General features: G+C 40.0%; 1 protein-coding gene across 1 annotated transcript; it reads right to left on the reverse strand.

Annotated features, from left to right (window-relative positions):
* Nucleotides 1–450: 450 nt before the first annotated feature.
* LOC124109162 (protein phosphatase 1A-like) lies at nucleotides 451–1,712 on the reverse strand. Its single transcript, XM_046467697.2, has one exon. It carries the CDS (start codon nucleotides 1,638–1,640, stop codon nucleotides 1,341–1,343), a length of 300 nt encoding a protein of 99 aa, XP_046323653.1. The 5' UTR covers nucleotides 1,641–1,712; the 3' UTR covers nucleotides 451–1,340.
* Nucleotides 1,713–13,502: the final 11,790 nt, after the last annotated feature.

The following is a 13,502-nucleotide window of genomic DNA, read 5'->3' on the forward strand; positions in this document are numbered from 1 at the left end:
GAAGAATCACAGAAGGCCCTAGCATTCTACCATCTAATGCTAGAAGCTATAAAATTGTATTAACATTCTTCTTGTTTCTCATTTATCTGTGTATCTTTATTGTTCCCTTTCTCAATGAATAGAGTGTTCTCTCCAATTTGATAGTGAACATTCTCCCATTTGATGATGATACAGTGTTTTACATTTTTTACAAGATTCTCAATGCAAGTTTATTTGTTAGCAAAACATTGGTGTATCTATACAGGATATAAAATGTCAAATCGGAAAACAAATTAAATTTTAGAAAATCAAAAAATTATCAAAATTATTTAGATGTAGTACACTCAGTATTAAACCAGAGACTACCCTTTATGCATTTTAAATCTTTTTTTTGGTGCCAGAGATTAAACCCAAATGCCTAACCACTGAGCCACACCCCCAGCCCTTTTTATATTTTATTTATTTATTTATTTATTTTAATTTTTTTTTAATTTCATGTTTGTTAAATCAAGCTTTATTGATAAAATGGAATTCAGAATATCTTACTAGGAACAGCAGCAGGCCCAGCCAATCATGATAGCAAAAATGTGGCAGTCTCCTACTATATGTAGGAAGCTGCTGCTTATCAATTAGTAATTAAATGTAAGGACTTGTAAAAGAGGTGCAAAGAATCAAGGCATTTTAGCCCCAAGATTGATATTCTTATGAATATACTGTATTACCCGCAATACTCATAGCGGGGGAGAGAACATCCTGAAACACAGTTAAATAAAGAGAGTGGCTTTATCAACAATGCCAATCCCTTGCCAAGAACATTAAGATAGTTTTCCATTACTCCTGGGATATTCAGCTTTTTAAGATTTTGAAATTCTTCTCCATAATCATGTGCATGTTTGAGCACCTAGCTGACATGGCTGCTGCTCTCCCTGTCCCAACCCCAAATCCAATATAACATGACTTGAAAGGGCTATATATCTGTTGCATCACACAACAAGCCAAACATTTCTTGTATCTTCGATAGTGATTTTAAAGCAGTTCATAATTAAATATGAGCATTTTGTACAAGGACAATTACACTTTACAAAAAAAAATCATACAACAAAAATTGCTGGAGTCTGATTTACAACATGAATTATGGTTTGAAATCACGTTTACATAAGTCTCAAATTTACAAAAAAAAAAAAAGAAAAGAAAATCAGTTCTGGGCTAGCTGTTGTACTGCTGAAGTTCTCTGGTGTAATCACTCTCACCCATGTCATATCCCCTTCCTTAAGTTGAGGCTGGATGCTAAAAGGTTCAACAAAGTTGAGTTGCACTCTCCTTTGGAAGTGAAGGTAAACTCCACGGCTAGATGAGCAGTTTTACCACATGTCATCAGTTGATGCTGAGTCAGCGTCATCATTTTTGTAAGGATTCAGTCTATTGTAAACAGCTTCAATTACATTCCGCTTGCTTGCCAATTCACCCCCTGGTGGGAGGCTGGGGATGTTCTCACTTGCTAATGTGCGCATCACATGGACTAAGTCGGGGACGCCTTCTCCCTGCTTCTTTATGATTTCTTCTACTCTGCATTCCAGGTACTTGTCCAACTCTGCCTCCTTCTTCACTGCTTCTGGTGATACTTTGGGTGCATTTGGAAAACAGATCAAAATCACACTCATGTTGTCTCGACTTCCCCGGAGCAGCCGCGGGCGGGCAGGTCTCTGGTCGGCCGAGGCAGCGGCGACGGCAGCAACTGCGGCCGGGGAAGGGGCGAGGAGGGGGTCACGGCGGCGGCGGCGGCGGCGGCGGGCCGGGGAGGGGGCGGAGGAGGGGAGGAGCCGGGCTGCGTCCGGGCCCCCGGCTCTCGGCGCCCTCGCGGTTCAGATCATCCGGGCGTTGGAGCGGGAGGCAGAGAGCGGGTCCCGGAGAAGGAGGAGGAAAAGCCGAGGATTCATCGCTTTCGCACCCCACCTGCCTGGCGTCCCCCCACCCCCCTCCCCAACCACCCGTTCCGGAGCTGCAGCCGCCGGAGCACCCGAAGCTGCGGACCGGGCCGGCGCGGAGACCACTGCTCTCTCTTATATTTTATTTAGAGACAGGGTTTTGCAAAGTTGCTTAGGCCCTCACTAAGTTGCTAAGGCTGGTTTTGAATTTGCAATCTTCCTGACTCAGCCTCCCAAACCCCTGGGGTGCAGGCATGCACCACCATACCTAGCACATCCTAATACTTTTGAGGAGATAAGTTAGTAACTCTGAAGTTACAGAAATGTTGCTAAATATATCAAGAACATAAATGTGATTCTTCGACTCTGCATTACTATCTGCTCTTTGCCTGTGCCCTTGGCACAGCATCCTGTAGCCCTGCAGTTACCTTCACCCTTCCTTGATCTTTCTGTGATATACAGATGAATATGTATAACTTGTAGGATGTGTGATTTGAGTATTGCAGATATTAGAAATTAAGATTGGAGAGGCTGGGGTTGTGGCTCAAGTGGTAGCAGCTCGCCTGGCATGCGTGAGGCACTGGGTTCGATCCTCAGCACCACATTAAAAAAAAAAATGAAGATATTGTGTCCATCTAAAACTAAAAAATAAATTAAAAAAAAAAAAAAAAGAAATTAAGGGCTGGGGATGTGGCTCAAGCGGTAGCGCGCTCACCTGGCATGCGTGCGGCCCGGGTTTGATCATCAGCACCACATACAAACAAAGATGTTGTGTCCACCGAAAACTAAAAATAAATATTAAAAAATTCTCTCTCTCTTTCTTTAAAAAAAAATTAAGATTGGAATAGAATAAAAGAACTTTTGATTGCCCAGCTTCTGACTATCTGGTCACCCCAGATGATTGCAACTTAGTGAGGCTTCTGAATTTATTGTCATTCAATAAATTCTGGCATTGTGGAAAGACACAAAAGTGTTTGTCTATGTTGATGGCATAGTTCACTCACAGCACTTGCATATTTTCCTCTCCTAGATATTTACTTAAGGAAAATGAAAACATCTATCCTGACAAAGCAGATCAGTGGTTGCTAAGGGATAAGGGCATGAGGACAAGTGGGAGGGAGGAATTAAAATATGGGCATGATGAAATTGGGGGAGGTGATGAAGGCAATTTCTTTTAATGTATTTGTTAATCAGCTTACATTTAAATATCGCCTCTCCAGTAGGGCGTGCTGATGCACACCTGGGAGGCTGAGGCAGAAGAATTGCAAGTTTGAGGCCAGGCTGAGCAACTTAGCAAGACCCTATCTTAAAACATAAAAAGGCAGCCACTTGGGAGGCTGAGGAAGGAGAATCACAAGTTCTAAGCCAGCCTCCACAACTTAGTGAGGCCCTAAGCAACTTAGCAAGACCTGTTTTTTTATTGTTGTTGTTTTGTTTTTGGTACCACCCAAAAGCAGGGCAGGGGTGTTGCTGGGGATGTAACTTGGTGGTAAAGCACCCTTGGGTTCAATCCCCAGTACCAAATAAATAACTAAATAAATAATATCCCTCCACTGATCATTAACTTTTTACTTTACACAAAATACCTACCAATAATAATATATTTAGCATTTTCTTTCTCCCCTTCCCCTTCCCCTTCTTTTGTACTGGGAATTGAACTCAGGGACCCTTTACCACTGAGTTACAAACCCAGCCCCCTCCTTTTTTTTTGAGATGGGGCCTCACTGAGTTACTTAGGGCCTTGCTAAATTGCTGAGGCTGGCTTAAAACTTGCAATCCTTCTGCCTCAGCCTCCTGAGTTGCTGGGATTACAGGTGTCCACCAGTCATCTATTCTTTTTATTATGATTGCTTTTAAGATTTTTGTCTTTTCTTCGGTATTCTAGGTAGAGATTTTATTTTGATTTACCCTACTAAACACTTAGTATTCTTCATCTTTCTGAGAATTCAAGTTGTACATTCTAGAAATTTCTCATCCATTTTCAAATATTGCTTCACATTATCTCTGTTCTTTCCTTCTGAAGCTCCTGCTAGTCATCTCTTTTTTAAAAAAAAAATATTTTTTAATTGTTGATGGACCTTTATTTTTTATTTATTTGTATGTGGTGCTGAGGATCGAACCCAGTGCCTCACACATGCTAGAAAAGTGCTTTGCCACTGAGCCACAACCCCAGCCCCTAGTCATTTCTTATTCTGCCCATTAACTTCCTTCTTGTTAATTTGCTCAATTTCATAATTCATTACCTGCTCTGATTCACTACTTCCTTCATTTTCTCTTTTGCTTTTTATTTTTCTTTCTTTTTTTAAATTATTTTTTCTTTTACTGGAGAGATTGAGCCCAGGAGTACTCTACTGAGTTACATCCCCAGACCTTTTAATTTTGAGACAGGGTCTTGCTAAGTTGCCCAGGCTGGCCTCAAACTTGCAGTCCTCCTGCCTCAGCCTCCTGGTAGCTGGGATTTACAGGCATATGCCACTGCATCCAGCTCTACTTTTTTCAGCTGTGTCTAATCTGCTATTCATACACCCCATGTATTTCTTCTTTTTATTTCAGCAGTTTCATTTTTAATTTTTAGTCATTATATATTTTATATCAAATGCACTCTTCCTTTTTCACAGCGATTTGTTCATTATGATTCTTTATATCTTTCTTCATTTAAGATACTGATTTTATGTAGTCTCTTTTTAGAAAGTCCTATTTTATCAACTACATAGATAATCAATACTCCTCTTTGTGACACATTCTTTCCTCATGTGTTTTGTCAGCTTTTGTCATATGTGTATCTTTTTTGGGGGGCACGGGGACTGAACTCAGGGGCACTCGACCACTGAGCCCTATCCCCAGCCCTATTCTGTATTTATTTTATTCATTTATTGATATGCAGCACTGAGACTCGAACCCAGTGCCTCACACATGCTAGACAAGTACCCTACCCCAGAGCCACAAACTCAGCCCCTGTATTTTATTTAGAGACAGGATCTCACTGAGTTGTTTAGCACTTCACTGGCTTTGAACTTGCCATCCTCCTGTCTGAGCCTCTTGAGCTGCTCGGATCACAGGCATGTACCACCGTGCCCAGCTTGTTATATGTATATCTTGGATGTACATTATTAATTCTATGAGGATCCCATGTGGAGTTGTGGATTGTGGGAATGTTCTTCTAAGAGATTTTACACTTGTCTTTGCCAGGCACCCTGAGAGTACTTAGGAGATTTCCATGCCACTCAAGAAATTTTTGATTCTAAATCATCACGTGGTATGGCAGTTTTCACTTCTCACCAGTGATTTCTCCTCCATGTAATGGAACTTTGCTCCTTCCTCAGGTTGATGTTTTTCAGCCTACATACTGGCTGTCCCAGTCCTGTGAGTTGCTGTGTCCCTGCGCAGAGATCTCAGTTCTAGTCCCTTATGTTGATTTATCCTACTGAACACTTAGCATTTTTCATCTATCTGAGGATTCAAGTTGTGCATCAATTCTAGAAATTTCTCATCCATTTTGAAATGTTGCCTCACATTCTCTCTGGGTGTAGCAACTAGGGCTTATTTCTAAGTCTTCTAACAGCCTCCAGAACTACCTGAGCATCAGCTTACAATACACAGATTGTAAGTTTTCAGATCTCTTTTCTTTCTGGCATAACTATGTTGTATGTGGTAGAAAACAAAGCATTGGAAGGCTAATAGGGACATGTTAATGGGACACAGGATGTCTGGGGAGTGTAGCTCAGTGGTAAAGTATGTGCTTATCAGCATGTACAAGGTTCAGGGTTCATTCTCCAGCACTGGCAAAAAAAAAAAAAAGACACAAGGAGTTAAATTGAAGGAACTCTTGATGATCAAATTTGGGACTTGTACATAAAAAAATAATAATGACCATAATAGAATAATAGTCCAACACATTCATTAAAAAATACCCAAATTCAAGGCCAGCCTCAACAATTTAGAAGGCTCTAAGCAACTTAGACCCGTCTCAAAATAAAAGAAATGAAAAGGGCTGGGGTTGTGACTCAGTGGTAAAATACCCCTGGGTTCAATCCCCAGTACCAAAACAAAACCCAGGAGTTCATAAAGACAAAGTAAAAAGTGATTTTCATTTTTTTTCTCATTCTAAAATTATTCAAAATAAAATCCTAGAGGGAATTAGTATTGAATCTTATCTAGCATTTTGTTGTACGGAAGGGTCAACATTAGCTTAGTCCACATCTTCTCCAACTCAAAATTTCAGATGCTATTCTTTTAAAGGAAAATAAATTTTTGTACATGTTTTTCTGACAATCTACTGTTAATATATCTAGTTTTCTGATATATTATTCAGTTAAATATGATTCAGGCTTTCATGTTAGGAGTTCTTTTTTCTGCAATAATATTTTTCTTAATTTCAACTGAATGCAATCTCTCCATGTATTCAACCAACATTAATTAAATATTTGCCCAAGGTGAATCTCAAGGTAGGATTCAACAACAGAAACAATCTAGTAGAGAAGACCAGCAAGAAGGTGGGCAATTGTAGTGTAACTAGTGCTAAATAGGGATTAGGCATAGGGTTTTAAGAATGTAAAAGTAATTGATCAGAACGAAGTTTGTAAAACATAATAAATGCATAATATGATGTGTATTTAGTCTCTTAAAGAAATAACCAGGTGTAAAATCACTCACACTTAACCCCATTTTTCAAAATATAAACTGGAATGAGAAAAACAAGATTTTGCGGGCATGGTGGTGCACACTTATAATCCCAGCGGCTTGGGAGACCAAATAGGAGGATCTTGAGTTCAAAGCCAGCCTCAGCAACTCAGCAAGGCCCTAAGTAACTCATCAAGACCTTGTCTCAAAATTTACAAATTTGAAAAGGGCTTGGGATGTGGTTCAATGGTTAAGGGGCTCTGGGTTCAATCCCTGGTACCAAAAAAAAAGAAAAAAGAAAAAGAGAAGAAAGAAAGAAAGAAAGAAAGAAAAAGAAAAGATTTCCTGATGCTGGAAGGGGACTTTGATGGATCTTAAGCTTTCTATCACAAAGTGTTGTATGTAGCTTTTCCCCCCTCCTCTTATATTTTACTCTGGCAACAGAAGAGTGAAAAAGCTACTGTTTTAGATGAATTCCCAGAGAGAGAAAGATGGTGAGACAGAGATTTGCATGTAGGAGGTTTAAATTAGAGAGTGCTCCAGGAAGTGAAGAAAGCCAGATTGGGTAAAGGGCAGTTGAACTACAAGGCAGTTACAATAGGGCCTGGAGCGGAAATAGCCTTCAGAATTGTTCTGATGAGGCAAGGAGACTGGGACTTTGTTCTCTTATATTGAAGGCCCGCCTACCCCAGGGAAGAGGCACAACCACAGTGAGGTAGTTCTATTAACTAGGGATAACTCCTAGAAAGAGCCATAGCTGTGAACCTTTAGCAGCCAATACTCCCAGGAGCTGGGGAAATGAACACTTCCTCTGAAAGGGACGGCTGGGCTGTTTTCGGGACCCACTAAACCAAATAAGGCTTTTCATAATTAACTTCATCATCCCTGGGCTTCTGGTCCTATTCCTGTACAATGAGATGTCTGGAATAGATGATGCACTAGTTAGAATTGTTAGAATTCTGAGTAATAGAAAACTACTTGATTTAGCTTTTTAAAGAGAAGGTTCCAGGAAGGAAGGGAGGAGGAAGAAGAAAAAGAAGAGGGGAGATTGATTTAAATAATAAATCTGTGTCTTGCAGACTTGGTGTTGGAGCTGAGCTGCAGGAGCAGACTGGAGTGCCACAGGCAACCCGGGTGGCCTGCACCCCATCTTTGTGCTGTTTCCTTATTCACTGCTGCTGAAGTCCAGCTCACACCATCTTTCAGTTCACATGAGGAAAATGGCTACCAACAATAGCTCCAGAGTTTTAACTCCTCTAGTCAATAAAAGGGCCACATTCAGGTTAAAATCCCTCGATACCAACTCCAAATTGCCAGAAAATAAAGTTCCTGGGCCTCATTTACGTCAAGGGAGCAACCTGAGATTCAAACACCTATGCCTAGGTAAAAATCTTGTTAGGAGAAATGACACTTCCAGAGAAGATTTAACAACCAAGATATCTAGAGCTGTTATCTCTAAGATATCCCAATCCTGCCAGGCTCAGTGATGAATGCCTGTAATCCCAGTGGTGCAAAAGGCTGAGGCAGGAGAATCACAACTTCAAAGCCAGCCTCAGCAACTTATCAAGTCCTACACAACTTAGTGAGACCATGTTTCAAAATAAAAAATTAATAAGAGCTGGGGATGTGGCTTAGTGGTTAAGCACCCCTGTGTTCAATCCCTGGTACCAAAAAACAAAAACAAAAACAAAAAACCCACCCAATTGTATTAATGAAAATAACTACCTAAGTAAAATTCAATTAATTTTCACTGACAGGCTGGGGATATAGCACAGTGGTAGAATGCCTGCTTAACACACATGAAGCCTTGGGTTTGATCCCTCGTACTGCCAAAAACAAAACAAAACAAAACAACCTCGCTGATTCGTAAACAATGTTGTAAATTGTCATTTTAAAACTTGGGGGAACCAGTCATAGTGGCAAATGCCTATAATCCCAGTGGCTTGGGAGGCCGAGGCAGGAAGATCACAAGTTCAAAGCCAGCCTCAGCAAAATCGAGGCACTAAGCAACTCAGCGAGACTCTGTCTCTAAATAAAAAACAAAATAGGGCTGGGGATGTGGCTCAGTGGCTGAGTGCCCCCTGAATTCAATCCCCAATACCCCCCACCAAAAAAAAAAGAAAGAAAGAAAGAAAAGAAACATGGGGAGCTGGGAATGTTGCTCAGTACTTGCTTAGTGCAGCATAGTGCAGCCCTGGGTTTGATCCCTGGTATGATACACTCATTAAAAAAAAAAAAAAAAAAAAAATATATATATATATATATATATATATATATATATATATATATATATATATAATAGCCAGATGCAGTAGAGGTCAACCTGGGCAACTTAGCAAAACACTACCTTAAAATAAAATGAAGAAAAGAGCTGGAGATCTATATCAGTGATTGAGCACTTGCCTAGTTGCATCTGGGTTCGATCCCCAGCATGTAGTGGTATGACAATTGCCCATGGAAACTTGACAATAAGTGAGGAAAGCTGGAGCAGAAACCCCTCAGTAAAATGCCTCATGACTTAGCTTTTTTTTATTTAGACTCATGAAACTAATAGTGATTGGTTTTCTGACTGGTTTCTGGCTTAGACCAATAGCTGGTATTCACTTACAATGAAGGTTGTTATAGCCTATAAACAGGAGCGCGGTTGTTATTAAGATTTGTGAAGAGATTGATAGAAAGATCCATTGACACAGGGTAAGGATATAGGCTCTAATTTAGATATAGCTCATGATTCATCCTCACAAAGAGCAGGTGACATAGCCATGTTTCTGGTTCTAGATGCAAACTTCCCTAAACTTCACGTCCCCCAAAAGATGCCAGTAAAATGACCTGAGGAGGAGGAGGATCCAGTCAGCTCCCTCAAGAGGTCCATTCCCACTGGAGGGTAACAGCAAGATGGTCAACTGGAGGGGCTTGGCATACGTTCCTCCACAAAAAAGGACCAAAACAAAGAAAAAACAACAGCTACTTCACTGGAAAGTTTGAGATAGAGGGCTGGACGCTGCAGAACAGTAAGATACATGGTGGTCATACAAGGAAGGGAACTAAACCCATGGCATCTACCATCCTGTCTCTTGAGATCAACCCTCAACCAAGAGGTTATTTCACTTGGCAGGGAAAAGTTAAGAAGGAGGCCCCAGCAGTCCTCACTTATGCCATGGACACTTGAAGCATTTGCCACTAGAGAAGTCTACAGCCCTCACAGGCCCCAAGCCCAGTTCGGGAAGTTAACAGGTTACCACACTGCTGCATTGCCCCAGAGAAAGAACACAACCCATGTTGTGCCTGCCCCATGCAGGCTCATGATGCACAGTGCCATCCTGAAACCACACTCACCTGGTGTCCTGGGAAGCCGCCAAGCAGCGTCCCCTAGCAGCTTGGCAAACCCAGTCCTATGAAAGTGGACCCCCCTATCTTCCCTCTATTCTAGGAAGTAGCCAGGCAGCCCACCCTGTGAAACTCATCCAACAAAAGCCCTAGGAAGCAGATGGGTGTCCCCACACAGCCACCATCCCAGAAAGCAGCCAAGCAGACTTCCCTGAATGGCTCAGCCCACCAAGGCCCCTGGGAAACAGCTCCACCAATCTGCGTACAGCCTCAAAAAGCAGTTGAGCAGAATTTTCTCAGAAGCTCAGCCTGCTAAGTCCTTGAGAAGTAGACAAGTACACCAAATCACCCACCCTCTGTCCCATGAAACACCTGGGAAGTCTGCCCTTAGCAGGTCAGGGCCCAGAGTCCCTATAAAGTCACCTTTATGACCCTCAGATACTCATAGGGACACTGCATCACTAACAGGCATACTGCACTCCCATTGGTGCCTACAGGGACAGCTCCACCTCATGTACCTATAGACAGGCACCTGACACCTGCAGCCAGGTACACCATATTCCGAGCTGTCAGTGAGCCTGCCCCACCTAAGAGAGCTATACAGATAACAATCCATAACCCCTGCAGCCTAGGTCACTGAGACACCCGCAGACAAAGTTCAAAGCCAGCCTCAGCAAAAGCGAGGCACTATGCAACAGATGCTGATTACAGTTGAAGAAGCTACACAGACAATATGCTAATGCACCCACCTCGAGCCAAAGTCAACACAGTGTATCCAACTGAAACCCTAGGACATGTCACCAAGATAAAGTCTTTTACTATAAAAGCCATCTGATAACATTTGTAGAGGCAGCTCATTCACCTGATACACAAATATCAAGGTAGGGGCACAAAAACCATGACAAAACAAGGTTACAGGATGCCTCCCAGGGAACACAATAACTCTAGCAATAGACCCCAAAGAAATGAAAATTAATGAATTGCATGAAAAAGAATTCAAAAAATGATTTTAAGAAAGCTTAATAAGATACAAAAAAATTACAGACAATTCAATGAAATTAGAAAGACATTTCAACATGTGAAGGAGAAATTCAGCAAAGACACAGAGATCATTAAAAAGGACCAAACATAGAGTGCTTGCCTAGTACGTGTGGTACTGGGTTCAATCCTCAGTGCCACATAAAAATAAATAATAAAATAAAGGTATTGTTTCCATCTACAACTAAAAATATTTTTAAAAAAGAACCAAATGCAAATCTTGGTACTAAGGAACTCAATGAATGAAATAACAGATCTGCTTGAAAGCCTCAGTAGAAGAGTAGATCAAGCAGAAGAAAGAATTTTGCAGCTTAAAGACAGGTCTTTGGGGGCTGGGGTTGTAGCTCAGTGGTAGAGCACTTACCTAGCATGTGTGAGGCACTGGGTTTGATTCTCAGCACTGCATATAAATAAATAAAATAAAGGTCTATTGGCAACTAATATCTATATATCTCTATATATCATGCATATATAATACATATATTAGTTATATATATATACACATGTGTTAGTTATATATATAACACATGTGTATATATATAACTAATATATGTATTATATATGCATGATATATCTATATCTATATCTATATATAGATATATATATATGTAAAGAGACAGTAAATGTTCATATATAAATATATATATATGAATGGCAGGTCTTTTGAAATAAACCAGTTAGATGAAAGAAAGAAAGAAAGGAAGGGAAAAGAAAATTTAAGAGAATATAGAAGGCCTTCAAGATTTACAGAAAATCACTATGGGAGGAAACTTTTGCATTAATAGATTTTGAGGGAAAGAGAAGGGAAAAGAATAGAAAATAGATTTAACAAAGTAATGGGTAAAAGGTGCCAATTGGATAGAATAAATAACTTCTAATGTTCTATGGCCCAATGGGGTAACTAGATTTGATAACATTAATTATACATTTCAGGATAGCTAATAGAAAGGATTTGAATGTTCTCAACACAAGGAAGTGATAAATGTTTGAAATGATATACATACGGATTACCCTAATCTGATTGTTACTTTTTTGTGTGTGTGGTGCTGGGGATTGAACTCAAGGATGCTCTACCACTGAGCTATATCCCAGCACATTCTTTAATTTTTCATTTTGAGACATGGTTTCACTAAGTTACCCATGCTGACTTCAAACTTTTGATTTTCCTGCCTCAACCCCCTAAATTGTTGGCATTACAGGCATGTGCCACCATGCCCTCTTGATCATTATTCACTGTATACATGTATTAAAATATCGCACTGTACCACACAAGTAGACTATGATCATCATGTGCCAATTCAAAATTAAAAATGTATTTTATATCTAAAAAGAACAGATAAAAATGTATTTTAAAAAAAAGAAGCCCATTCCCTATTATCCATAAAAGGAACTTATACCACGTTAATCCTTCCAAACCATTTCAGAGACTCTTACCACTTATCTGCCTGGGTGTGGGTCACTGGTAAAGTTATTATTGATTTAATATTGATTCATACAGTCTTACCATGGATACTCAGCAAAGAACTAAGGCAACTTAGACTTTTTTTTTTTTTTAAGCTTGAATTACACTCAGGCTCTCAAATGCTGGGTCAGTACTCTACTCCTGAGCTACATTCCCACTAAGTCAGTTTAGACTGAGTGAATCAATATCACCTCCGTTGAACAATATCAACCTCTCATTATCACCAAGAGAGATCAGGCAAGTGGTCTACCTGAGGTTTATTCCTGTATGAAGTTTTTACTGATGTAAGGAAATAAACAAGTGCATAATTATTAGATAATTTTGGTGATAGACTGGAGCAGGATTTGGATCAAATCCAGTCCTCCACATGTTTTTATAAGTTTGATTGGAATGCAACCATGGCCATTCACTTACATATTTTCCATGATGACCTTCTTGCTAAGCCACATATTTGAATGGTTGTGACGCTGTATGGCCCTCAAAGCCTAGAACATTTACTGTCTCTTTACATAAAAAGCCTACTAACCCTTGATCTAGTGACAAAAAAATTAATTTTCTTATATTTTCTATATTGCCAATCTAGAGCATTCCAAATTTGCCAAGTAATTGAAGGCAATTTGTGCTTTTAAAGGCTGATGTTTTTTCAATGTGCCTCTCATATACGCTTGTTTCAAAATCATAGTTTAGAAAAGATGTTCTTTTCAATAAGTGGTACACTCAGAAATCCATTCCAAATGGTGCAGATTTAAATATAACAAACAATAGAGTTCTTAACTAGAACACACAAAAAAAGCATTAACTCTAAAGGAAAAACATTGATTAATTGAGGCACATTGAACTTAGGAAAATTTGTTTGCTAAAAACACATTAATAAAGGGAATAGGGCCAGGCACAGTGATACACGCCTATAATTCCAGAGGCTTGGGAGGCTTTGAACTGATCACAAGTTCAAAGCCAGCCTCAGCAACTTAGTGAGGCCCTAAGCAACTCAGTGAGAACCTGTCTCTAAATAAAATACAAAAAGGGCTGGGGATGTGGCTCAGTGGTTGAATACCCCTGGGTTTAATCTCCAGTACCAAAAGGAACGTGCTTAGGGAAAAAAGTGAACAGGAAAATTCAGAATGGAAGAAGATATTTATGATACATACATT

This window comes from Marmota monax, unplaced genomic scaffold, assembly GCF_021218885.2.
Source record: "Marmota monax isolate L192 unplaced genomic scaffold, Marmota_monax_Labrador192_F-V1.1 WCK01_AAM20220418_F8-fsc00415, whole genome shotgun sequence".
NCBI lineage: Eukaryota > Metazoa > Chordata > Mammalia > Rodentia > Sciuridae > Marmota > Marmota monax.

Excerpts from the sequence above, each read along its gene's own strand:
- LOC124109162 (XM_046467697.2), bottom strand. The coding sequence starts at position 1,640 with ATGAGTGTGATTTTGATCTGTTTTCCAAATGCACCCAAAGTATCACCA.